At 46.8% G+C, this 27831-nt stretch overlaps 1 protein-coding gene across 2 annotated transcripts; it reads left to right on the forward strand.

Annotated features, from left to right (window-relative positions):
• The first annotated feature begins 2314 nt into the window (after nt 1–2314).
• sf3b2 (splicing factor 3b, subunit 2) lies at nt 2315–26828 on the forward strand. Of its 2 annotated transcripts, none has more exons than XM_056302067.1 (22): nt 2315–2470; nt 4308–4354; nt 4643–4693; nt 6669–6905; nt 10591–10650; nt 11208–11346; nt 11864–11958; nt 13721–13829; nt 15857–15963; nt 16259–16456; nt 17237–17359; nt 17556–17636; nt 17941–18168; nt 18618–18767; nt 19260–19349; nt 19687–19794; nt 20186–20293; nt 20956–21098; nt 21673–21774; nt 22895–22994; nt 24878–25069; nt 26453–26828. In XM_056302067.1, the coding sequence occupies exons 1-22, from the start codon at nt 2341–2343 to the stop codon at nt 26522–26524; spliced, it is 2670 nt and encodes an 889-aa protein (XP_056158042.1). In that variant the 5' UTR covers nt 2315–2340; the 3' UTR covers nt 26525–26828. The 2 variants fall into 2 exon arrangements, with proteins under 2 accessions (XP_056158042.1, XP_056158043.1); XM_056302068.1 differs by lacking the exon at nt 2315–2470 and adding an exon at nt 2840–2943.
• Nucleotides 26829–27831: the final 1003 nt, after the last annotated feature.

Below are 27831 nucleotides of genomic sequence, written 5' to 3' on the forward strand. Positions count from 1 at the left end.
CTCATGTTCGCCGCTGGTTCCGCCCCCCTCCCCCCTCCCCTCCCCTCCCCTCGGCTGCTGCAGGCACACGTCTATTTAGAAACACGCCCAACAACTCCTGGTATGTCCCCCCCACCCCCCTACCACCCCCTCGCCCCCCCCCCTCCCCGACGAGACTGCGGCTGCGCAGTGCCCGCTCGAAGCCTAGCGAGCACGGGGAAGTCGTGTAACCCGTCTCTTATGGAATAACCCAAACAGATGTTTTGTATCATTTGTATCGTTTCCGGTCACCCGCCCCGTTTAAAGTGCCTGCGGATCACTTACCTAACAACGGTTGTAATTCCCTCTTGTTTCGATTTAAGTCGCTACACACTTAATCTCTTGATGTATTTTGCGAAAATCGGAGACTTCCGGTGTCTAATGAACGTTTATAATTTCCGCAAACCTCTCTCAGTGTTGCACTGTGTAAACTGTGTAAACACGACGTCCATTGCATGTTGGCCGTCTTGGGCGAGAGATCCCTCCTCTCTTGCTCTCCCTGAGGTTTCTTCCTAATTTTTCCTCCCTGTTAAAGGTTTTTTTTGGGGGGGGAGGTTGTTCCTTATCCTATGCGAGAGTCCAAGGACAGGATGTTCTGTTGCTGTAAAGCCCCTTGAGGCAAATCTGTAATTTGTGATATTAGCTATACAAATAACGTGGACTTGATTTGACTTGATAGTTGAAGTGCCCAGAAAGAGTTTGAGTGAACACTGACACCTAGTGGTAGAAGTTAAGACATGCGTCGCGTCCCCTTTGGATTTCGAGTCCCATTTTATTCCCGTCGTGCTTCTCGGGGCCCCGTAAACTAATGGGAGGTAAAACACGCAGAGCAAATTTAGGGAAAATAATGTATTACTCTACTTTAATGATAATGAATTGAACCAACATATGAAATTCTAGATTAATCTCCTTATAATTTATGTTGAATTGAATATTCATGAATGTAACTGGTGAAAGAAAAAGAAAAAAACAATGTACTACCTATTTGATTTGGAATTTGATTACTATTTTAAATACCTTAAACAAAACAAGAAATCCAAAGCAATTAAAAAATGTAAAATATGTAACGCGCTAATAGCAATGTGTTGCTGTAAAGCCCCTTGAGGCAAATTTGCAAATTGTGATATTGGGCTATACAAATAAAACTGACTTGGCTTGAATTAATGTCAAAGACCTACTTGTAGCATATTGCTGTAATTTTTACGTGTATTTTTCATTTTTAATGTGTTTCTTGGTGTGCACATATACTCTGTTCCAGGATATGTAGATGTAAAACATTTGTAACATTTTTTTTATTGCGTTGCAATAGAGTTTAACACATCCATGATATGGAGATGGAGCAAGTCCACCAGAGTAGGTTGCGCCTGCACTGACTTGAATATTGACGTGCATGTGTTCATACAGTGAGGGAAGACGGGGCGTTTTCCTGGGAACGGGACTGAGACCAGTCTAAACTAAAACAAAGAGTTAAGCGACGCTAGGACAGCTATATAAAGCTGTACTAGAAGAACCCCGCTACAATGTAGCGGTGTGGTGATCCACCCGTCTAAATCTCCCTCCTCTTCATCCTGCCAGCTAATCGCCTTCCCCCCTGCCCCTAAACCCCCCCCCCCACTCCAACTCCCTCCCCCCAAATGCTCAGAATCATCTGAAATGCCGAGAAAAGTGGTTTTTAGCCATTTTAAGAAAATTCATATTTTGCATAATTATGCATAATTATATTTTAATGTTCTGCTGTTTTTCTGGTCCTCTCTTGAACAATACCTACCACCTCCAAAAAAAGTTAGGATCATAAGTGCATTTTTGCAAAAATGCATATATTTTGCATAATGCCAAAACATTTCTGTCCCAGAATTTTTTTTTAAATAGGTGAAAAAAAATCAAAGATGCTCAGAATCATCTGAAATGCCGAGAAAAGTGGTTTTTAGCCATTTTTAGAAAAATTCATATTTTGCATATTTATGCATAATTATGTGTAAGGTAGTAACATAATTTTAATTTTCTGGGATTTTTCCCGTACTCTCTGAGACAACACCTACCACGTCCAAAAAGAATTAGGATCATAAGTGCTTTAGTTTTCGGTCCCGCTGTCTACACTAACTAACACACACACACACACGTTACGAAAATATATGAGTAGATAATCAGCTCCCATGGAATTTAACCATAACGCATACTCTCATATTGCTCCATGTGATCCCTAGCGGTAGGTGGCGGTAATGTGCCGTTTCACTGTTTGCCAACCACCATTACGTACAAGCGGAACAAGAGGAAGAAGTGGTCGCGTGTCCGCCTTCGTTGTTTGAAAGAACTGAAGCGAACATGGCGTCCGACGGACCGCCGGGAACCGAGTCTCTCCAGGCCGATTTAGGGTCCGCGATTGCGGCGTTAAACACATGGAGCCACCCGGAGCTTCAGTCCAAGCTTGCGGAGCTCGGAGCTCCCGCCATGGGTAAGAAACACTGACAGTAAGCCCCACGAAAAAAAAGGCCTGTTGCTAGCTAAACCGCAGCTAGCGTGTTGCTAACGCTGGCCTGCCGAGGGAGGCACTTCAGGCCTGCCTGCCGTGTGTTGACGCCGATGAAAGCGAGGAGTGGGAGTGGGGGTGGGGGGGCTTTTTTATCCTTATTTTGTTTTGTTTTGGGGTGAATAGGAATGTGGTGTTGGACGCGGGTACCGTTGGCCTAAGACGGCCAGATATCTTGCCGTTTTGTAATGTAAAATCCGGGTGAGCGCAGCGGGGTCTGCAGGCGGTTCAGGCTTCCCTCGTATCCGCTCAAGCCGCATCTGGCAGCAGGCTCTCCCCCCCTGAGCGGCCGGATCAAGTCACCTTTCATCCTTAACCGTAGTCACGCTTTAAGCCACGCAAGCTCTGCTGTCACGCCGAGGAGGAGTACAGCCCATCACGAAAAGAGGAGAGCTGAGGTGTGGAAGGAGTATGTATAGGAGCATAATGGGAAGAGATGTTAATATGTGGTACGGTTATGTTAGAGAAGGAGAGCTGGTTGGTGGATTTGTGGAGGGGAGCACTTTTGTTGAGATTGGGGAAGGAAGGAAGGAGGGTGATGTTGGATTTAGGTTAAACAGTGCACTGTGTGTGGTTTTTGTGTATTTTTTGTTTGATTTCTTTGATTTGGTTGGGGGGGGGTCTGCAGGCTGGAAGCCATGCCAAGGCCTACAGGTTACTCCACTGTTTTCTGTTTTGGCTACCTGTGTTGTAATTTTGGATTCTTGTCCTCTTTAATTCTGTAGATTTCGATGGGTTCGTGAAATGTTTCATTTCACTATTGGTTTGGTATGTGTGTGTTGTATTTTGATTGTTTTTTCCATAGAATAAAAGACCAAAAACAATGCAATTCTGTCTCAAAGGGCCATGCAGTTATTGTATTCCCAGACAGTTACAAAAACAACGGGTGACCTCTCGTGTCTCTTGACCCTTGACTCGGATTAAAAAAAATCCACAGAAGAAAAAAATGGGAAAACCTCAGGAGGAGCATCAGCGGAGGGATTCCTCCCCCAGGACAGATAGACATGCAGTCGACTAGACAAATAGCAACAGATTAACCAAAACCACTCAATGAAACACAAGTGACGGTATTACTCAGGTCAGAGTAAAATAATGCATGATGAGTCTTAAAAACGTTATAACTATATGGGCATAATGTATTGATTACATATGTTATAGTGAAATGATGCTGGAAATATATTGACGTGTCAAGCATCCTTCCCAGTAGCAGTTCTCCAGACTGCCAAGAATACATCATGAAGCAACATTCTGTGTTTCTGGCTCTAAACTGTGGAATAGTTTCTCATTTATAACAGAACAGTCACTTCAACCACAACTTTTATTAAAACACATCTTTACAATTGTGCATGTACCCAGAGGAGTCTCCTCAACTTCCTTGGTAGCTGTAAACCACTTTTGATCAGTTATGGGTTCTGTCTTTTTAAATCAGTTTTGTTTTAAATCATTCTATTCTGTTAATCTTTTGTGCTTGCTTCCTTTTCTTATGTTTTTCTCTTTTATCATTACCCTCCATCTGTGATGTTTCACTATTGTATTTTAATGTATAAAATATGCTTGGCTTACATAATTAAAGTTTGATTTGATAATGCCCTGAGTTTCCCCTCTTAACCTAGTCTTTTTGGTTTTGTTGAATGCTTATTAGGTGTATGACTCTTCGGCAGGGACGACCAAAAGTTTCTCATTGTGTTCTCTTGTGTTTTGTGCTATCAGTGGCACCCTGTTTGTGGAAATGACCAAATATGTGATCATTTTCTCTCCACAGGTTCCAGAGAGGAACTGGTTGACAGGCTTAAGGGATACATGATACAGGTAAATGAGCCCGACCTCGAGCAGTTTCATCTGAGTCACAGCAGTTTTTTAGCATCATGCATATGTTGTGATTACTGCACTTATGGTAATAGTTTATGGGGTTAAGTTCAGAGAAACTAAGAATGATGGCGCTCTCATCAGCCAGTGGAAAAACAAGAGTCATAAGTCCATTCAGTTTTGTCTAACACTCTTACTCCCCAGAGTTGATTAAAAAAAAAGACTTATTGGTTGATTAAAAAAAAGATTGTATCAGAAACTTAATGTTTATCTGTATGGTTACCTTTGCAGACTGGTATCCTTCTTAAGAAACCCAGTGATGACAAACCCATGGGCTCTCAGGTAAATCCTAACACATTCCAGCTTTAACCACTCATTTGGACTTGTTTTGTTCACACAGCGCTGTCTGCACCGAGCTAAATGATACAGTGCCTTGCAAAAGTATTCAACCCCCTTGACAGTCATGACTAATTTCTATATTATAAAAAATACTCACACATCTGTTCCTGAACAATAGAATTTTTTGGAACCCATAAGCTCTAACAGCATGTTACCAAAGCCAAAATAAATGAAGTTTCGCTGACTTTTTGTAAATAAATTAAAAATTAAAATATAGTGCTTGGAATGGCATGGTGGTGCAGTGGTTAGCGCAGTCACCTCGCAGCAAGAAGGTCCTGGGTTCGAGCCCCGGGATAGTCCAACCTTGGGGGTCGTCCTCTGTGTGGAGTTTGCATGTTCTCCCCGTGTCTGCGTGAGTTTTCTCCGGGTGCTCCGGTTTCCTCCCACAGTCCAAAGACATGTAGGTCAGGTGAATCGGCCGTATTAAATTGCCCCTAGCTGTGAGTGTGTGTGTGTGTGTGTGTGAGAGAGAGAGAGAGAGAGAGAGAGAGAGAGAGAGAGAGAGAGAGAGAGAGAGAGAGAGAGAGAGAGAGAGAGAGAGAGAGAGAGAGCCCTATGATGGCCTTGCAGCCTATCCAGGTTGTTTCCCCGCCTGCTGCCCAATGACTCCTAGGATAGGCTTCAGCATCCCTGTGACCCTGAGAGCAGGATAAGCGGTTTGGATAATGGATGGATGGAATATAGTGCTTGCATAATATGTATTCAGCCCCCACATATCAATACTTTGTAGAGGACCCTTTTGCTGCAATAACAGCCATGATTCTCTTGGGGTAAGTATGTATAAGCTTTGCACATTCTTCTGGAGTAAGTTTTGCTCATTTTTCTTGGCAGAATTTGTACAGGTCTTGCAGGTTGGTGGGATGGTGCCTCTGGACTGCGATTTTCAGTCTGACACAGATTTTCAATGGGGTTGAGGTCTGGGCTTGGACTTGGCCGCTCTAAAACGTTCACCTTTTTGTTGCTGAGCCATGCCGTTGTTGTTTTAGCCTTGTGCTCAGGATCATTGTCCTGCTGGAAGGTGAACCTCCTCTTAAGCTTCAGTTTTATGGCAGACTGCAGCAGGTTTTCTTCCAGTATTTCCCTGTATTTAGCTCCATCCATTCCCTCCAATTGAAACAAGGTTCCCAGTGCCTGCAGATGAAAAGCAACCCCACACCATTATGCCGCCGCCACCATGCTTCACTGTAGGGAGGGTGTTTTTTAGGGCATGAGCAGTGTTGGGTTTGCGCCACACATAACGCTTTAATAATAATTGAATAATTTGTCATTTGTGTAAACTTGGAGCTTTCAGAGCACAAGCGGTTGAATACTTACACAAGCATTATGTTTTAGTTTTTAATTTATTAATGAAAAGTCAGCGAAACTTAACTTATTTTGGCTTTGGGAACATGCTGTTAGAGGTTATGGGCACTTTTGGCATTTAAACTCAGCATCTTGGCTGTTAACTAGAGTGGACATTCAGAAAGTATTTTAGTATTAATGATTTGTAGATATTCTATAGATATTGATTGAAAGCTGAGATTTTGATATTTTAATGACTTATGATTAATTGTTCCACCTCAGTCACACACTGTCAGTTGTGAGTTACCAGCCTGCATGAGTAGCTCAGACCTAATGTACAATACCACTTAGGTTGGTTTATGATATATGAAGTGTCTATATGTCAAATTTTCCATCTTTTATTGAAATGGTCAACATTGTATCACGTTCTGCTCCAGCAGTACTCACTTTCACAAGTGTGAGCCATCAGACTGTTGTACTGGGCACTTTGGTGGTTGCTGTTATGGAAGGGCAGTGTTTCCCATCTAGTTTCTGTAGTCTTTTTTTTTTTAACCTAGCGGATCTGTGGATCTAGGCATATAGTCACAACCTGCCCTCCTTAATCATATCAAACTCTCTACTGTCTGATCTACCCCAGATACCAGGCATTCCCCCTATGCCACCAATGCCTATGCCCCCAATGCCCCCTGGCATGGGCATGCTCCAGGCTATGAGTATGATGTCTGGAGGGCCCCCTCCAACGGGCATCCTTCTAGGCATGGAGCCCCCAGGCATCCCCCCACCTAGCCTGTCCCAGGAGGACCAGCTGAAGATGGCCCAGCAGAGAGCAGCTCTCATGATGCAGCAGGAGGAGCGAGCCAAACAGCAAGTCAAGGTCAGCAGACACGTGACACATAGAAAGTCAGATGCACCCATTGTATTAAGTGTTTTCCAGATTCCGTTTTATTTTCCACCAAATTCCGTATCTTCTGTTTAAATTTTTCTGAATTCTGTGTTTTACAATTTTAAGTACACCAAAGAGTGTCTAATCATATGATGGATGGATAAAATTTCAACAATTCAATAAGAGAGTATTGTAAATATAACCATAAGTTGAAATAAATAAATAAATAAATAAATCGGTGTAATGATGCAACACAACATTGCACGATTTTTTTGCTCAAAGCAAGTTCTTCAATACACAGTACACTCATACTTTAGCATGAAGAAGGGAAACTAATATGTAAGTGCTATGCCCGGAGTAATTCTTCACATTTCTGTGAGTGATCGTACTGTGCACCATAAAAAGATAATAATCAAAAAATAACACTGGTAAAATGGCGATTTGCTCATCCTTCCAAAGTCAGGGTGAAGCCACTAACCAGCTGTAGGGATGGCTATTGTTCGGGTTTTATCTTTTATCTTATCCGTACCCTTATCGGTCCAGTTCAATATTCTTACTGGTTAATTTTCATTGCTAAAAAAACTTTTTTGTTTTGGGGCAAGTAAATGCCAGGAAACAGCTTCTCTGCACTACTGTATCCCTGCCAGTACAGCTGTATTTTCTTTATAGGCTGTAGCAACAGATTAAAATATATCTTCTAGAGTGGGCGTCCGGGTGGCGTGGCGGTCTATTCCGTTACCGACCAACACGGGGATCACTTCTTCGAATCCCCGTGTTACCTCCGGCTTGGTTGGGCGTCCCTACAGACCAAATTGGCCGTGTCTGCGAGTGGGAAGCTGGATGTGGGGATGTGTCCTGGTCGCTGCACTAGCGCCTCCTCTGGTTGGTCGGAGCGCCTGTTCGGGGGGGGGGGGGACTGGAGGGAATAGTGTGATCCTCCCATGTGCTACGTCCTCCTGGTGAAACTCCACACTGTCAGGTGAAAAGAAGCAGCTGGTGACTCCACATGTATCGGAGGAGACGTGGTAGTCTGCAGCCCTCCCCGGATCAGCAGAGGCGGTGAAGCAGCGACCGGGATGGCTCAGAAGAGTGGGGTAATAGGCCAAGTACAACTGGGGAGAAAAATTGAAAAAATCCCCAAAAAAACAAAATGTATCTTCTAGAAATTTGAAAGAAAGATTCTATAACTAAATAATGTAAGTACTAACTTTCAAATCAGCTCAGCTAGTCAACTAGTGAGTTGAGGTTAGTGTGGCTGAACTGACTAGTTCTCTGTGCCTGGTGTTGTAGAGGTTAGTGTGGTTGAGCTGGCTAGTTCTCTGTGCCTGGTGTTGTAGAGGTTAGTGTGGCTGAGCTGACTAGTTCTCTGTGCCTGGTGTTCTAGAGGTTAGTGTGGTTGAGCTGGCTAGTTCTCTGTGCCTGGTGTTGTAGAGGTTAGTGTGGTTGAGCTGGCTAGTTCTCTGTGCCTGGTGTTGTAGAGGTTAGTGTGGTTGAGCTGGCTAGTTCTCTGTGCCTGGTGTTGAAGAGGTTAGTGTGGTTGAGCTGGCTAGTTCTCTGTGCCTGGTGTTGAAGAGGTTAGTGTGGTTGAGCTGGCTAGTTCTCTGTGCCTGGTGTAGTAGAGGTTAGTGTGGTTGAGTTGGCTAATTCTCTGTGCCTGGTGTTGTAGAGGTTAGTGTGGTTGAGCTGGCTAGTTCTCTGTGCCTGGTGTTGTAGAGGTTAGTGTGGTTGAGCTGGCTAGTTCTCTGTGCCTGGTGTTGTAGAGGTTAGTGTAGTTGAGCTGGCTAGTTCTCTGTGCCTGGTGTTGTAGAGGTTAGTGTGGCTGAGCTGACTAGTTCTCTGTGCCTGGTGTTGTAGAGGTTAGTGTGGCTGAGCTGGCTAGTTCTCTGTGCCTGGTGTTGTAGAGGTTAGTGTGGTTGAGCTGGCTAGTTCTCTGTGCCTGGTGTTGTAGAGGTTAGTGTGGTTGAGCTGGCTAGTTCTCTGTGCCTGGTGTTGTAGAGGTTAGTGTGGTTGAGCTGGCTAGTTCTCTGTGCCTGGTGTTGTAGAGGTTAGTGTGGCTGAGCTGACTAGTTCTCTGTGCCTGGTGTTGTAGATGTTAGTGTGGTTGAGCTGGCTAGTTCTCTGTGCCTGGTGTTGTAGAGGTTAGTGTGGTTGAGCTGGCTAGTTCTCTGTGCCTGGTGTTGAGCCATGAACTGGTGTTGAAGATTGCTGCTCCAGCTGTGTCAAGTCATTACATCAATGTTAATGTACAAGATAGAGCAGCGAAGGTCATTGTGGCTACATCCTATCCTGGCTTCAAGACAGGAGCATTGTGATTATCACCATCTGATGAGGGACCGTAGGGCTGATTTGTCAGGTTCAGCATTTACTTCAGGCCTAATCCTGTTTATGTCCCGATAACAGTTTTATGTAGCTCAGGGAACTTGCACACGGCAAGGATCAGTCTCTCGTCAATTTTGTGGGTTGACCCTGTACATTGCATAGAAAAAAGTTAGACAATTCAACTCTGGTGGTGGCGGGCGTGTGCGTGAGACAAGAACGACCATAACAGTTTCACAAGATTGAGCCCGCTTGTCACGCCGCCTGACAGATTGCCTGCGCCTCCCTGCCTGCCTGCTCGCCTCTCATTGAAAATGAATTACTTTGGTGCGTCAGTCGCTCCCCGTCTGAAAAAACCCATTAGGCGCTGTGGCAGAAACACTGAGGTGCTGTGGCCAAGTCTTATAATGGTAGGGAAAACCCTGATTTTTATTTACTGCATCCACATTTTGGCAAATTCCACGATAATCCCGTGTTTTACAGTTGATACTATTTTTATTATTGCGATTCCGTCTGTGTTTTCCACGTAGGGCCTTGTTGTTAGTCATGGTTGTGTCAATTTTTAGTCATTCAACAAGGTCAGTGAGTCAGAGTCCAGGAAATTTATTTATATATCCCCAATTGTATCTGGCCAATTACCCCACTCTTCCGAGCAGTCCCGGTCGCTGCTCCACCCCCTCTGCCGATCCGGGGAGGACTGCAGACTACCACATGCCTCCTCCGATACATGTGGAGTCACCAGCCGCTTCTTTTCACCTGACAGTGAGGAGTTTCACCAGGGGGATCATGCTATTCCCTCCAGTTCCCCCTCCCCCCTGAACAGGTGCCCCAACCGACCAGAGGAGGCACTAGTGCAGCAACAAGGACACATACCCATATCCGTCTTCCCACCCACAGACACGGCAAATTGTGTCTGTAGGGACATCCGACCAAGCCGGAGGCAACATGGGGATTCGAACTGGCAAGCCCCGTGTTGGTAGGCAATGGAATAGACTGCCATGCCACCCGGACGCCCCCCAGGAAAATGATTAAACCAACCTCCCAGAGTCCTGATAATGTTTTTATGTATGACACAAGTACTGGGCGAAAAAGCGTAGAAGGATGTTCTTGATGGGGGCACATAAAGAAGAGGGTAGTAGAGGGTAGTAGCTCAGGCTCCTGTTGTCTTTTGGAAAGACGAAAGAGGTTCTCAGTCTGGTGTTTCAAGTCAAGAGGAGAGAGGAATTCTACTGGAAACCTCATGTGAAAGCCGTGAACGTCGCTGCTCTCCTGCCTCTGGTTGTTTTTACGTTCCTTTGTTTGCCTTTAAGTCCGACTCCCCCTCAGCCAGAAACCTTTCTCGGTGTTTTGTGTGTGACAGGGGGATTCCCGCATGGAGGAGCACATGAAGGAACAGGAGCTCCTGGAGCAGCAGAAGAGGGTGAGAACATGAAGTTCCAACAGACCAACACATTTTCTTCTTTTTAAGAGAAATAACAGTTTATGAATGGGATATGGGTGTAAATTAAGCAAAAATTTAGACTTAACAACTACATTGTTATTAAGTCTAAATTTTTGCATTCAGACTTGACAACAATGTAGTTTGTGTAAGTTGTGTATTAATAAGGATGTGTACAACATTTTTATATAGTTATTAGAAATGATACTTGTGATCTATCAACATGGCATCCAGTAACTGTTGGTCAGCTGTCTTTCTTTAGCCAATGAGATCATTCTTATCCTCACCTGCCTACTTTCATCCTCTTCTTCATTTTCACCCGTCTTTACCTTCCCCCTACATATCGCTCTCTCTCTTTCTCTCTCTCTGTCTTGCTCTCTCTTTCTCCTTCTCTCTGTCTCTCCCTCTCTCTCTCCTCTCTTTCTCTCTCTCTCCGTCCCTCTCCTCTCTCTGTCTGTCTCTCCCCCCCCCCCCCCCTCTCTGTCTGTCTGTCTCTCTCTCTCCCCCTCTGTCTCTGTCTCTCCCCGGCTGTCTGTCAGGCGGCGGTGCTGCTGGAACATGAGCGGCAGCAGGAGCTGGCTAAGATGCAGCAAGGACCAGGTCCGGCCCCCAGGGTCCCTGACCCGAGCATCAGGCCACCTGGGATGTCACCCCTGCCTCCAGTCAATACTGTGAGAGGTATGTCAGTGGCACTATACCATTCTTCTGTTCCCCATGTCTCATTACACATCCCCATGGGGTTAACAATGATATATTGCCATTTGTTTCTTTGTTAATTCCCTCATTCAGTGATGTCACTATCATGTATTCTGCATTAACAGATGAGTTACATCAGTGATGTTAAACAGTGCGTATGGTGACAGGAAATGAAGATTAGACAAATGGTTTCAGTGCATCTCCTGTTTTTAGTAATCAGTGTGATTTTCAATTTGTGGCCAAGCTCTAGCCAGAAATTCATTATCTCAAAAGTGAGTAATTCCTGAACTGTTTTCTTATTTTTTTTTTTTCATCTCTCGAAGGAGATAAATATTAGGCATAGTGTTTTTCACCAATGTGAAGCTCAGTCATGGCTTTATAATTAAATATGTAAGTCACTATTATGACAGGCTTTAGTTTTGCACCCTGGCGAGTGACTTGCAGTCAAGCGGCAACGTCTGTTAATTGTGTGTTCGTGGTTGTGTTGATGTGCGTGTAGGTATGGACCAGCGTGCACCTCTGCCTCCTGGTGTCACCATGATGCCCAGCCAGAGGCAGAGGGTTCCCCCGCCTCCAGGAGAGGACAGCAGAGAGGTACGTATCCAGACTGTGTCTTGATGCATGCTCGGTAATCCAGGTAAGGAAATCACAAAGTTGAATCAGTTCATCTGGACACAACGTTTATTGAGAGAAACGCTTCATCACTCATCGAGGTGACCTCTTCAGTCTCACCTGACTGCAGGTATCCCCACCCTTATAAACAATACCGTGGCAAAACAACAATTCGTTTCATATGCAAATTACCATGACAATTAACTAGAGTTACAATGGCCATGTGTACTATTCAAAGAGGATTGGGTAATAGTTGCAATTACAGCATTGTAAGATGTCGACAGATGTATTAAGAGTACATCTGTCGAAAGAGTACAACTGTCGATGTGCAATCCTACAATGCTGTGACTGCATACTATCACCCTTTTCTTGTAACCACTGCCTGGGTCTTTGTAAGATGGCAGTACGTCTGTCGACAGATGTAGTCTGTCACCATCTTACAACGCTGTGATTGCAGCGATTCCCCAATCCTTTGTGAATAGTACACATGGCCTTTGTAACTCAGAATCAGGAACACTTTATTTGAAATATCGTTTCCCCCAGTCCACAGCAGTGCAACACAAAGACAAAAGCACATATATCCAAACTAAACAACAACAACAACAAAAAATCACTGTCCAAGGGAACGAACGCCAGCCAGGATGACTGTCGGAACTGCTGGTCTGCATAGGCTAGCAGTTAGCTTAGCTTGCCCCGCTTCTGCGTCCTGTCAGACTGCCCTCGGTGCTTCCTCCTTAGCGCAGCTCCAGGCAGAGTTGTGGTCCTTGGGCCCACTGGATGCGGCAGACCAAGCTCCCCCAGCCAATCCAATGCCAGCTCTCCCAGCCAGGCACCCTCGACACACCTCCCTGCACTCCACACGTCAACATCAAAAACACCACGGTCAACGCCAGTCGAGGCCGCCACCAGACTACCCTCGGTGTTATCGGAACTGCAGGTCTGCGTGGGCTAGCAGTTAGCTTAGCCTTCCCCACTTCCGTGCCCGTGGTCTTGCCTGGAGCTGACCATTAACTGACCGTGACCATTAACGCTAGTTAATGGTAATTTTCATATGAGACCGATTGTTGTTTTCAGTAGTTATGCCACTGTATTGTTTATAAGGGTGGGGATACCTGCAGTCAGTTGAGACCCAAGAAGTCACTTAGTTGAGTGATGAAACGTATCTCTCAATAAACGTTGTGTCCAGATGAACTGATTCAACTTTCTGTGGTATCTGGACTTTGTATTTTCCCCATTGCGTGTGGCGTCATTGGTAAGGTGAAGGAGGAATGCTGCCTGGTTTATTAGGTGTAAGTCATAGCAATGCGCGTTTTCCTCCAGATATAAGATGGCATGAAACCTTTTCCAAACATACATTCCACCAACATCGTCTGTCAGTGCTCCAGCTTTAGCGAGACTTTTGGTTTTCAACAAGGGACCTAAGCACAACTGGGGCAGCAAAAAATTTGGATTCCAGCCATTTTCATTCCAGATATTGGCCTCTCCAATATTCTCTTAGTGTTAATGTTAATTTTTGGTTAGTTTATTCAGTGTGTTTCAAATCGTCCCATTAAGATGGATCATGGTTGTAGTTTTTCGTGGTGAAGGTATGAGATCATCTGCTTGTTTGTTTGTCCATGCATTGTGTTTTCAGGATGTCGTTTTGGAGACGCGTAGCTCAACACTGCTGTTCATTTCTTAAGGGAGGAATTACTCCCTGCTCTCCTTATGTTTCACCATATCCCTGTTTCTGGTTCTGTTCCAGACCTGGCAGGGAGATGAGATGAATGTCACTGGGCCCAAGATCCCTCAGGCTCTGGAGAAGATCCTCCAGCTTAAGGAGATCAGACAGGAGCAGCTCACTGCTCCCACAGGTCGGTACAATTAACTTACATCAATAGATGAGAAAGGAAGACGTGAAGTTTCATTTTGCCCGAAGATGTAGAGGCATCGTTAGGTTGACCTGCAGAAATTGAGCTCTATGGTGCATAATCCATCGTTATGGCATGAACAACCTGGATTCATGGGGGACACTATTCACGCTGGGGTATCCCAATCATGTTCCCCAGACAGTCATTTTAGAGAGAGGGCTTCACTCCCCTAGGGAGTGAATGTGTCGGCCCTGTGATGGACTGGCGGCCTGTCCAGGGTGTCTCCCCGCCTGCCGCCCAGTGACTGCTGGGATAGGCTCCAGCATTCCCGCGACCCCAAATGGGATAAGCGGCTTGGATAATGGATGGATGGATCCAGAACAATTCATTAGCTCATGTCCCTGTGAGGCGCTTTGGAAGAAGGCTGCATTAATTTGTAATTTATATTAATGGAAAACAAGAGAGGAATCGATTGTTTTAACAAAGACCAATTTAAATTTATTAAAGCTCTGTTGGCGCTTGGTTTGAATGAGGTTTCAGGTTAAGTCATTTCATACGACAACAGAATGAATTATGTTTGTTTTATTTGACGAATGGGCCACTGCATCTAAACGAGGTGTGTTGGAGGTATCTTGTATTTACATGAAGGTTCAGTAATACATGTGAGGGCCGAAAAACAATTATTGTGCCGTAGCGTCTTCCTCCAAAGACCTGTTGATGAAATATTTATTAGTTTGGAAGTGGGGAAACTGGGATATGGTCCATGCCAGAGTGACTTTTGGTTATATTTCCCATGCGCTGTGTTGTTCCATCCATTATCCAAACCGCTTATCCTGCGTTCAGGGTTGCAGGGATGCTGGAGCCTATCCCAACAGATACCCTGGACAGGCTGCCAGGCCATCACAGGGCCGACACACACACATTCACACCTAGGGACAATTTAGTATAGCCGATTCACCTGACCTACATGTCTTTGGACTGTGGGAGGAAACCCATGCAGACACGAGGAGAACATGCAAACTCCACACAGAGAACAACCCGGGACGACCCCAAAGGTTGGACTACCCCAGGGCTCGAACCCAGGACCTTCTCGCTGTGAGGTGACCGCGCTAACCACTGCGCCACCGTGCCGCCCGTCTTAGACGTCACAGCCTGTCAGCTGTGTTGTTCTATAAAGTTAAAACCCACTTGTTTGATCCTTGCTTTTAACGTCTGGTTATGCAAAGAAGCATTCATAGATTGGTCTTGACATACAGAAATAAGATTCTGCTAACATGGTTATCGTTGGTAGTCGGGCTCAAATTGTGGCCATAGTATTTGGGAACTGTCCAGCCAGAAAGGTCTACAAGGGATTTGATGAAAAGGTAAGTTGGAAAAAGTACAAACTCAGATTAGATAAATGCAACCACAGAAAATGAGTAAGACTTTATTTTCGACCAACTGTGGACAGTGATGTGATCCCAACAGAAGTCTGTTCTGTAGAGTTGGATCTCTGGGAGGTGGAACTATAAACATTGATACAAGAAAAGAAAAAAAAAATCCCCCCATATTCTCGCAATTGTACACGGCCAGTTACCCCACTCGTCCAAGCCATCGCGGTCTCTGCTCCACCCGCTCTCCTGATCCGGGGAGGGCTGCAGACTACCACATGCCTCCTCCGATACATGTGGAGTCACCAGCCGCTTCTTTTCACCTGACAGTGAGGAGTTTCACCAGGGGGACGTAGCGTGTGGGAGGATCACGCTATTTCCCCCCCAGTTCCCCCTCCCCCCTGAAAAGGCGCCCTGACCGACCAGAGGAGGCGCTAGTGCAGCGACCAGGACACATACCCACATCCGGCTTCCCACCCGCAGACACGGCCAATTTTGTCTGTAGGGACACCCGACCAAGCCGGAGGTAACATGGGGATTCGAACCGGCAAGCCCCGTGTTGGTAGGCAACAGAATAGACCGCCACGCCACCCGGACGCCCACAAGAAAAGAAAAGAAAATTAACTGATCCGTTTGCTTTTATCATGTCTGTGTCAACAGGGGAAGAGGAAGATGATGATGAGGGAGTGGATAATGAGATGACGGGCTCCTCTGCGCCTGGAATGTCGGAGAATGACGATGACGACAGCCAGATGTCTAAGAAAGACGTTAGTTTGTCTTCAAGTCATTATTTACCCCTGCTAACATACCATATCACATCACACCATCTTTCAAGATTTCTGACGTATTCCAGGTTGCTTTGTTTTTACTTGTAATTCTACTTCCTGTGGGAACAAAGTGTCATTGATTCCTGAAGACAAATCACTGTTTCGTTTCAGATTCCATCCTGGTTCTGTAGGATGATATTGTAAATATGTGAAACGAGAAGCATTAAGTTTGTGGTATATGTGTTTAAGCCAGGATATGAATTATTTTAAAGTGGATTCTCTGTCTCATTTTCAGAAAAACCGCAAACGCAGGAACCGCAAGAAGAAGAACAAGAAAAAGCGCGCCCAGGAGAAGAGGGAGCAGGCAGACCAGCAGAAGAAGGAGGTGGAGGGTGAGAAAGAGGCAGAGGTGGAGATCGAATACGTCACCGAGGAGCCGGAGATCTATGACCCCAACTTCATCTTCTTCAAGAGGATCTTTGAAGCCTTCAAGGTGATTGTCTCCTCATGCGTCTCGTCCTCCTCCTCACATCATCAACACTTCACAAAGTCTCCTCTTTTTCACACCCTCTCCTCCGCCCGCACCATTGTGACCGGTGAAAACTATATCAACTGACTGTCTTAGACAGTGTTGCTTTATTTGTGCCGGATCCTTCCAGAATCGGAGCTGGCACCCCTCAGATTTGGTCCTGTGTTCTGACACCTATTTGTGAGGATTCAACACTTGTGGCAAGCAAAGTGCATTTTTTATAATATATTCCAAAAAAAGCCAGTTGCCAAGTTTTTTTTTTCTTCCCTAATTCCATCCTTTCCAAATACAGAGTAGCTTATCTCTCTGTTTCCAAAAGTGGGTATTTTTTTGAGGCGACTGCCTTGTTCCTCTTTCCATTTCAGTAGTGGGTGTTTTGATTTTCGGGGTTTGCTGTAATAGATAAGGCCAAACAAGCAGATGTCATGTAACCGGACCACCAGATGGTCAAACTGCAGCACCTCATTTGGGTCTTTATCCAGGTTGTGTTGTCCTGCGGTGTATTTTGGCCGTAACATTGAACTCAGTGTGAAATGTTTTTAAATAGCTTTTGGAATATTCAGTTGGGAAATTGTAAATTGTTTGATTTAGCCTCCTTTGGTGTTCATTTGCTTGGTATTTGGTTTTTCTCCCCAGTACATCCGTCTCAGCAGCTCACTCCGTCCGCAGGCATTTTAACTGGGATGTTTGCCTCAGGGGTTATACTTTCTTTTAATGTTAAAACTGTTGTCATGCTTTCCTCAGCTGACTGACGATGTGAAGAAGGAGAAAGAAAAGGAACCAGAAAAAGCAGAGAAAGCTGAGACAGCCGTGCTGAGGAAGAAGGGATTTGAGGAGGAGAAGAAAGACAGTGATGACAGCGATGAGGTGGGAATCAAATCCCCAAAAAGGATCTTCTTCTTTTTGTTTAATTCTGTTTGTGTGTGTATGTGTGCGCCTGCATGTTCAGAGGTAGCCGAACTGCATTTTCTCACCTCAAATGTCCTGACACAATGTCGAGCCTCCACAAATATTTAATTTTGGCGTGTTCAGATGAAGCATGCTAAGTGTTTTCCCCACACAGGAAATCAGACCAGACGTGCCCAAACTGTCCAAGAAGAAGCTGAGGAGGATGAACAGACTGACTGTCGCCGAACTCAAACAGGTACACAAACCATGTTCCTTGGCCAGATGTGGACCACTACTTCATAGTACAGTACCTTCACCAGTATTAGTACCTTCCTTTGCCACTTGCAGTTACGTTTTTTCTGCATTGTAGGTCAGTGTTTCTAATATTAGTGGGTGGAACCCACAAGTCATGTCATAGAAAGGTGCCATCAAACCATTATTTTCAATATGGAGACCCAATATGGAGACCCATGGCTACATTCCAAATAAAATCCCTTCTCAGGATTTTTAATTTCAGCTCACCTCTCATGCTTACTCCATCTATCTCTCTGTTTCTTCAGCTGGTTGCTCGCCCAGACGTGGTGGAGATGCATGACGTGACTGCCCAGGAGCCTAAGCTGCTGGTCCACCTCAAGGCCACCAGGAACACGGTGCCTGTCCCCCGCCACTGGTGCTTCAAGAGGAAGTACCTGCAGGGGAAGAGAGGCATAGAGAAGCCCCCCTTCGAGCTGCCCGAGTTCATTAAGAGGACCGGCATCCAGGAGATGAGGGAGGCCCTGCAGGAGAAGGTCGGTGGATTGATTCAACGGATAATGGGATGAACATGAAGATGGATAGCATTTCTGACAAGCTTCGGTTTTTCCTGTTTTTTTTTTTGTTTTTTTTTGTTATGGTCATATATTTGTTGATAAATTCTTTCGAAGGGGGGGGGGTAGGTTGTCCTGGGGAGATCAGTATCTTGTGAAACGCTGGTCTGCAATCATGTGCAATGGAGAGCCATGTGTACGCCGGGTTTCATTCACACCAAACACTACACCAGCTAGCTTCCCACACTAGCAGGGCTCTAACTAAGAGAGGGTAACTAAAGACACAACTGTTGTTATTTACAGTTGTAGTTGCAGTGAAACTATAGACAATCGGCTCCCGATGAGAGACAGTTGGAGGCCACAGTTGATAAGAATCCTTACCCATGATGTCATGCAGACATACTATATCTTCCTCTCACCCCCTCTTACAGGAGGATGCCAAAACTATGAAGACCAAAATGAGAGAGAAGGTCCGTCCAAAGATGGGGAAGATCGACATAGACTACCAGAAACTCCACGATGCCTTCTTCAAATGGCAAATGAAACCTAAGCTAACCATCCACGGAGACCTTTACTATGAGGTACCAGACCCCCGGGGTCACATTGCTGGATCACTCACATTCACCATAATGGCTGAATTCCTTACTCTGCCTGTCTGGTGTTTGCTAGAGACTTTTTCCTGTTCACTAGTTCGGTGCAAGCGTGTTATATTTCACACTGACATTCTTCACATAAATGTGCATGTTTTACAAGGGGGAGGGTGAATGTTCGGGCAGCCTGGAGCAGCTCTGTTTGGCCCTGTTTCAGCCTGGGTGTTGACTGTTTAAAAAAAGATATTTTTGGACAGTCTGCTACCTCTCTACTCTTATCTTTTTGTGTCATTGAACACACAAGTATTATAAAACCTCTCTCTATCAAATCTCTATTTCCCTCTTGGTCATGGATATCGCAAACACTGCTGGCATTGGGGGTTGGTGCTAGCACCACCCTAGCAGACGTGGATGAGGTTCTGGTACTGTCAGGTGCCTTGTATATAAACCAGATGACATGACGCTTACGTCTTAATTCTCCAGGGCAAAGAATTTGAGACGCGTCTGAAAGAGAAGAAGCCAGGCGACCTGTCAGATGAGCTACGCATCGCTCTGGGCATGCCCGTTGGACCTGTAAGTACCTCCTCCACAACTGCCTCTTCTGCTGTTAGAGAGATGGTAGGAAAGGAGAGACGAAGCCATTTGTGAAGAATCTGTGGGTGTTTGTCCTGCAGTAACGTCTTTGTGGCACAAGGTGTCGCAAGTTTATCTAGTTTAAAATCCACAAAATCAACTGGCCTCCGTAACTGGAGTTTGATGTGGTTAGGCTTCACACCTAACCACATCATGAGGACCTTTCCAAGTCCTGACTGCTTTAAAGATCTGTGAGGAAACCCGGCAGTTCATTTATTTTGTATTGGTTTCATTTTCAGTTGTCTTCCTCATCTTCATCTTTGTACCTCTTCCCCAGAACTCCCACAAGGTGCCCCCTCCATGGCTGATAGCTATGCAGAGATATGGACCCCCTCCCTCTTACCCCAACCTCAAGATCCCTGGACTTAACTCCCCCATTCCAGAGGTAAAGTATACACACACACACACAGACGGACAGACAGCAGCTGAGCATTCAAATGTTGTGACATCACCAGCGGTGCAATACAAAAACGGCTTGTAAAGTCATGTGACTTTTGTAGAAACTATTGCAAAATGTGACAGTTTCAAGATTGAATGTTTTCTTATCTCTGAGATTAAGTGCTACTGTGCTTGCTTATGGAAGGGCAAGGGAAAACCCATTCTTTAAATCAGGACTCCTTTAATTGGCTCACTGCATGACACCACCCAAAATAAATTCAAATTAGATTTGATTGTGGGTTAATTTACCTGGGCAGGCTGCCTAATGCCAGTGTTATACGGGAGATGAAGGATATTTACATCAGAGATTAAGCATGTGTACATGCTGTGCCCACCAGAGCTGTACCTTTGGCTACCACGCCGGAGGCTGGGGAAAGCCACCAGTAGACGAGATGGGCAAGCCACTGTACGGCGACGTGTTTGGGACCAACGCCGGAGACTTCCAGGTGACGAGACACACACACACACACACACACCACCTCACCTGAACACATTCTATCCCTATCTGTCTTTTGGCAACAGCCTCCTTTCGAGGATCACATTATTAATCCACCCATCCATTATCCAAACCGCTTATCCTGCTCTCAGGATCGCGGGGATGGTGGAGCCTATCCCAGCAGTCATTGGGCAGCAAGCGGGGAGACACCCTGGACAGGCCGCCAGGCCATCACAGGACCCCCCCCACACACACACACAAACACACACACACACAAATAGGGACAATTTAGTACGGCTGATTCACCTGACCTACATGTCTTTGGACTGTGGGAGGAAACCAGAGCACCTGGAGGAAACCCACACAGACACGGGGAGAACATGCAAACTCCACACAGAGGACAACCTGGGGCGACCCCCAAGGTTGGACTACCCCGGGGCTCGAACCCAGGACCTTCTTGCTGTGAGGCGACCGCACTCATCACTGCACCGTTGTGCTGCCCACACATTATTATTTGTTTAAAACATCTTGAGCCTTGAGTGTGCATGTGTTATGTTTAATTTGATTTCACAGGTGTCCACATAGATGTAGGAAATATGTTGCAAGCCTTAATATATATGTGTGTGTGTGTATGTATGTGTATATATATTATGTATTATGTATCTTTGCCAGGCCAAAGCAGAGGAGGAGGAGGTAGACCACACACCATGGGGGGAACTGGAGCCTTCAGATGAAGAGTCGTCAGAGGAAGAGGAAGAGGAGGAGAGCGACGAGGAGAAACCAGACGAAACGGGATTCTTCACACCTGCAGACAGGTACTAAACACACTGCTATGTGTCGTCAGTCATCAGGTCATGAGCTCACACAGTGTGAACAGATTCTCTCAGAAACAAGATGGAGGCCAGGATGTGACACTTACTGTGACCATACTGGAGGATGTGGAAGCAAAACTTGTCATAAGACAGTTTGGATCCAACCATCACATTTTAGAGGACACAATCATTTTCTGAAATGTCTTTTGATTTTGTTGAGCTGCTCGTCAGTTGACGTTTCCGTGGATGTTGCATTTTGGAGTGGAGCCTTTTTCATTTCTACGGTGTATGCAGGAAATTAAACGTTAAGTCAAACTAACTAAAACAACAGTCTCACTAAAAAAGCAAAGGTCATGTTGTCACTCAGCTGAGTTAAGAGATAAATGTGGAGAGACACAGTTGGCTTGAAATAATTCAGCCATTATCATAATTCCCCATTTAATTAGATAATTTCCCCTCTGGGCTTTTGAATTGAAACACCCCTTCTGATTAGCATTTAGATTGGAAAAGTTGGCTCATTTGATGATTTGTAATGTGTGTGTGTGTGTGTGTGTGTGTGTGTGTGTGTCCCTCTCAGTGGGCTGATCACCCCAGGTGGATTCTCCTCAGTGCCTGCAGGCATGGAAACCCCGGAGCTGATCGAGCTGAGGAAGAAGAAGATTGAGGAAGCCATGGACGGGTGAGCACTGATCCGAGTCAGACCGTTTCTTTCCTCTGGATGCTGTCTGTGCACGGCTGCAGTCACAGTGTTAATTCAGGCACAGTTGGGTATCCGGGTAGCGTGGCGGTCTATTCCGTTGCCTGCCAACATGGGGATCTTTGGTTTGAATCCCCGTGTTACTTCCGGCTTGTTCGGGCGTCCCTACAGACACAATTTGCCGTGTCTGCGGGTGGGAAGCCGGATGTGGGTATGTGTCCTGGTCGCTGCACTAGCGCCTCCTCTGGTTGGTCGGGGCGCCTGTTCAGGGGGGAGGGGGAACTGGGGGGAATAGCGTGATCCTCCCACGCGCTACGTCCCCCTGGTGAAACTCCTCACTGTCAGGTGAAAAGCGACTGCAGCCCTCCCCAGATCGACAGAAGGCGTGGCGCAGCGACCGAGACGGCTCGGGAGAGTGGAGTAATTGGCCGGATACAATTGGGGAGAAAAGGGGGGGAATCCAAAAATAAATAAAATGGTTGCTATGTTGAGAAGCACCCGTTCCCAGGTGAGGTGAAGGCCCTTCGCCAGAGAGTTCGTGGTAGAGTTGGAGCAGCTGAGTATAAATGATCTGTAGTCTTGTTTGTCTGTTCCTCCATATTATCATCCCCACTCAGGCTGCAGCAGTAGTATTCCTTCTTTAAATACAGTAATAAAACAGTTCTTAACATTGTATCTATATTTCTTTTTGAATGAGAAGGAAATGAAGTGTGTTTCTGCAGCAGTGGTGGGGTTGACGTAGATAAATGAGCTGCTGAATGGAGGTGAAGTCTGACCTGAAGCCTTTCTGGAATGAAGAGATAATCCACTTGTAATGAGCTGTGAGTTGTACGTGCCTTAGAAAACAGATGGAATCTTAACGACCCAGACTTCGTTAAAGCATCGACAGATCTCGTTTAGAGTCATCCAGACGAAACCTTAACTGATCGCTTTAGTCCGGAGGGGTTTACCGTTTACCTGACGCTCCTCGCCAAGCTTCAGCACGGTCCGACGGGGCGGTCATTTACGCCTTCACAACAATGACGATCTGTTGTTTTGCCACAGTAAATCCAGTGTGCTGATTTCTGCAGCTTTATTGAAACTGCCTTTGGTGTTTGTGCAGGAACGAGACACCGCAGCTCTTCACCGTGCTGCCGGAGAGAAGAACCGGCTCTGTGGGGACGGCCATGATGGGCTCCACACACATATACGACATATCAGGGGTAAGGCGTGTGTGTGTGTGTGTGTGTGTGTGTGTGTGTGTGTGTGTGTGTGTGTGTGTGTGTGTGTGTGTGTGTGTGTGTGTGATCAAAGAAGAGTACGCCAAAAGTGTCTTTGTGGGCATCCGGGTAGCGTGGCGGTCTATTCCGTTGCCTACCAACACGGGGATCGCCGGTTCAAATCCCCGTGCTACCTGTGGCTTGGTTGGGCGTCCCTGCAGACACAATTGGCCGTGTCTGCAGGTGGGAAGCCGGATGTGGGTATGTGTCCTGAGTAGCACCTCCTCTGGTCAATCAGGGTGCCTGTTCAGAGGGTGGGGGGAATAGCGTGATCCTCCCACGTGCTACGTCCCCCTGGTGAAACTCCTCACTGTCAGGTGAAAAGAAGCGGCTGGCGACTCCACATGTATGGGAGGAGGCATGTGGTAGTCTGCAGCCCTCCCTGGATCGGAAGAGGGGGTGGAGCAGCGACCGGGACGGCTTGGAGGAGTGAGGTGATTGGCCGGATGCAATTGAGGAGAAAAAAAATCTAGAAAAAAAAACCCCACCAAAGGTGTGTGTTTGTGCACACATGGTTGCTAAAACATTTTTGTGCGTTCTCTTTGTGAGTCAATATTGATGCTGAACTCCTGGTACTTGGGCACGGTACGAAGCAGTCATACCTAATAAACCGCTGTAAGACTCGCCCTGGCTTGCGTGTTTTGTTAGAGTGGTTTTTACTTGTGCTCCCCCTCATGCCTCTCGGTACATGGAGGGCAGTTTCCTCCCCTCCTCTGCTCTGTGCTGGACTCTTACAGTCTGTGACCAGATGTAGAAAGCAGCAAAATATTCCCTTCCTCACGTTCCAGTAGTATCCACCAGCAGCATGTATCCCGCTGGGTAGCGTGGAAGCACTGTGCCCATTCATTTTGGAAGAGCAGCTGCCGATAGAAACTCCCACTTCTGTGTTAACCAGTGACATCATTGGTTGGCTAACCAATCGTGTAACCCCCCCCCCCTTTTTTTTTCTTCTCCCTAATTGTATCCGGCCAATTACCCCACTCTTCCGCTCCATCCCGGTCTCTGCTCCACCCCTCTGCCAGTCCAGGGAGGGCTGCAGACTACCACATGCCTCCTCCGATACATGTGGAGTCACCAGCTGCTTCTTTTCACCTGACAGTGAGGAGTTTCACCAGGGGGACGTAGCATGTGGGAGGATCACGCTATCCCCCCCCCCAAATAGGCGTCCTGACTGACCAGAGGAGGGGCTAGTGCACAACCAGGACACATAGCCACATCCGGCTTCCCATCCGCAGACACAGCCAATTGTGTCTAGGGACGCCCGACCAAGCCGGAGGTAACACGGGGATTCGAACCGGCGATCCCCGTGTTGGTAGGCAACGGAATAGACCGCTATGCTACCCGGACGCCCCCTTTATTTGTTTATTTTGTGGTGTGTGTCGCTCTCTTAAGACAGGTTTACATTGAAATATATATACCTATACAGGTAGTTAGATCTCGTATTGGTTCACCCTCTTATGGACGTAATGCGCAACAATGTATATTCGAACGGGTTTGAACCTGTGTGTTTTCTTTGTTGTTTTTTTTTAGAGGGAAAAATCGAATGTCATTTTTGGCCAGTTTTGACAGCCTGTCACTCAGGGACATTTTCATTTGTAGGGCTGGCCCACTGGTCCAGTCCAGCCAAAATAACCATTTAAATGACTACAGAACCTTTTGTTTTGGAGCAGATCTGGGCAGACAAACCGAGGCGGGTCATTTCCTCAGCTCGCTGCCTCGCGGCTGATACGGGAGTTAATACATAACGGTACATCAGAAAAGAAAACTGGGAGGCTGTTTTTCTCACAATGACTTAATGTTCGCACCCTCCTCTCTCCCTCCTCCAGGCCATGGCAGGTCGCAAGGTGGGCGGAGGCCAGGACTCTCAGGGTGTGGAGGTGGCCCTGGCCCCCGAGGAGCTGGAGCTGGACCCCATGGCCATGACCCAGAAGTACGAGGAGCACGTGAGGGAGCAGCAGGCCCAGGTGGAGAAGGAGGACTTCAGCGACATGGTGGCCGAGCACGCCGCCAAGCAGAAGGTACGGAGAGACGCCGAGTTCACTCATCAAAACCTCTCAGTAGACGTCCCAGAACGGTCTGTCTCTACTGTAAAGGTCTCGCAGTGTGTTTTGACACTAGAGGCGGCCAGTGGAACTGCAGTGTTGGTAGTCGGTCTGAGCGATGGTGATACTTTTCTCTTATTTCCTTCATCTTGTTTGTCCTACTGTGGACGCTTTATGCCCCTTTTCCATCACACGGTACCGGCTCGACTCCACTCGCCCTTTTTTCCCTTTTCCGTTACTGGAAAGCGCCAGGCATTTTGGTAACTGTTACCACTTTGCTGGTACCGCCTTTGTCGAGGTTCCAAAAGAAACTGGAGCGGGTACCAGAGTCAACGCAGCCCTCTGATTGGTCAGAGAAACGCGTCACTGTGTCATCAATGTGCGCATGGGACATCAGCCGGCATTTTTAAATACCAAAGCGGTCGAAGTGGCGTTGTCTTAAAAGTACATTTTGAAATTGAAAACCAGGCGTCGCTATGACGACCAGCTACACTGAGGGTACTGTTACGGTAATGGAAAACGACACAGAAGCGAGCCGAGCCGAGCCGAGCCGGTACCATGTAGTGGAAAAGGAAGGCTTACTGTATCGTGGGTTAGATGTACATATAGTAAAGACGATATGAGACCAGACATCATAATCTTAATGTCCCGGTGTAGCTTTCACCCCCTGTGGGTAATCTGATATACGCCAACATTTCTCAGGCTTATAGCTGCAACAGTTTGAGATAATCAGATAAACTGGTAGATATTTACATATTTGATTTTACGTTAATGTTTCTTCACCTCTGTTGTCTTTGCACCGTTTCACCTGTCAAAGCCAGGGAACAAAGGTGTGCAGTAAACTTGCTTCATTTGCATACTGTGTACTCTCTGGGGTATACCGACATGCATAACTGAAAGGTTTGAGTTATAGGCGCAAGTAAAAATGATCTTTTTTAACCAATTGCATTTGAAAATATGAGGCTGTTGTACTTCAATCTTTACAACCAAACCTTTTACAGCATCAGAAAACATTAGAAACTCCGATCTGGTCCACAACCCTGACTGGGTTTACATTTGGTCCACAACCCTGACTGGGTTTACATTTGGATTACAGATTGGGCCTTTATGGTCTTGTCTTCTATTTCATTTTTTTTTCTTGTCTATCACGACATATTATCGTCTCAGCAGAGGGAAATATTATGGATTTTGATTTCTGTTGCCAGCCCCTACTGCCTCCTCCAGCTTCCTTTCCCTTCCCTCAGAGCTGGACCTCATATTAGGTCCAGAGTTGAGAGGAGCACCGGCCGAGTCGCCCGCTGTCTCTCCTAAATATCCTCTGTCTTCTAATCCCGTTCTCCTCCCCTTCTCTCCCCGCAGCAAAAGAAGAGGAAGGCCCAGCCGCAGGACACGCGAGGCGGTGCCAAGAAATACAAGGAGTTCAAGTTTTAAAGCAGCAACACACACACACACACACACACGGGGTGAAGAACCAGCGGGTGGACCCTGAGGACGGACGCTGACCCCACACCATCCATCTGCTAGACCGACAATGTTTGTCTACATTTTTTAAATCACAAAGGTGTGTCTCATCTGATCAGTGATTCGAACCCCCTCCAGGTGATCGGCGTGAACGTCTTACTTCCTGGTTGTTGTTGGGGTTTGTTTTTTTTTTTTTTGTCCCTTGTTATTTTTGTTTCTGTGTAGCCGTGCTCTTTTTCCCTGTTCTTTTTGTAAATAAAACGAGTTGACTTCCCTTCCCCGCTGGCTGTGTTTCTGCGAGGGGTTTCGGTGACCTGCAGGGGAACGTGGCGCTCATCTGAAATAAATGCACGCCGCTCCACCCACCGGCCCGTGTTAAGCTGTGTGTGGAGCAGCGCCACAGAAACGCGACGGCGTGGGTTCGGAACTCCTCCGCCGACGGGCTGAGGCGCGTCGGGTGGTGTGATGGAGCGCCGGGCGGCGCAGAGGCCCGAACGTGACGGGAGGCACAGACCCGAATAACCGCGCCTTGCGTTAACCGACCCCCTCCACCACATGGACCACGCGCGGTTCTTTGCTTTTGCACCACAGGAAGTGATCAACAGCGGACTGAAGGGGGAGCGTTGTGCACGGGACTGGTCCAAAAAGCTACTTTACCGAGGCAGGCTGAATGACGTCATCTAGAGGTAGACGTGACGTTGGTCTGTGTGACGTCAGTGACGCTGCCCATGACGACGGGCCGCCGTTACTAAGTAACGCAGCAGCAGGCGGCAGCAGCAGGCCTCCTGGCTGATGCGTTACGTTAGCTGTTAGCCGCTAGCGAATGTGACGCTGCCCATGACGACGGGCCGCCGTTACTAAGTAACGCGGCGGCAGCAGCAGGCCTCCTGGCTGATGCGTAACATTAGCTGTTAGCCGCTAGCGGATGTGACGCTGCCCATGACGACGGGCCGCCGTTACTAAGTAACGCGGCAGCAGGCCTCCTGGCTGATGCGTTAACGTTAGCTGTTAGCCGCTAGCGGATGTGATGCTGCACGGGGGTTTCGTATCATGGTGACGTTCAGCAGATTCTGGGCGTCATCCGGCGTCACTTAATGTAACCATGACGGCTCTGATCTCGTCCGACCGTCGGGAGAGGAAGCGACACGTGATTCACCCAGCAGGCCTCGGGACGGGGGGGGGGGGGGGGCAACACATGCGCGTCTTTACAGAGGCAACTTTTCATGCTGGAACCGGTTTGAAGAGGAGGAAATGTGCTCGTAAGTTACACGGTTTTA

This window comes from Lampris incognitus, unplaced genomic scaffold (genome assembly GCF_029633865.1).
Source record: "Lampris incognitus isolate fLamInc1 unplaced genomic scaffold, fLamInc1.hap2 scaffold_423, whole genome shotgun sequence".
NCBI classification, from domain to species: domain Eukaryota; kingdom Metazoa; phylum Chordata; class Actinopteri; order Lampriformes; family Lampridae; genus Lampris; species Lampris incognitus.

What these genes read in the sequence shown, in the direction of transcription:
- sf3b2 (XM_056302067.1), top strand. Translation starts at nt 2,341, where the DNA reads ATGGCGTCCGACGGACCGCCGGGAACCGAGTCTCTCCAGGCCGATTTA. An exon ending in GCAGCTCACTGCTCCCACAG is followed by an intron (nt 13,830 to 15,856) that starts GTCGGTACAATT and finishes CTGTGTCAACAG; the next exon opens with GGGAAGAGGAAGATGATGAT. An exon ending in AGCACGCCGCCAAGCAGAAG is followed by an intron (nt 25,070 to 26,452) that starts GTACGGAGAGAC and finishes CTCTCCCCGCAG; the next exon opens with CAAAAGAAGAGGAAGGCCCA.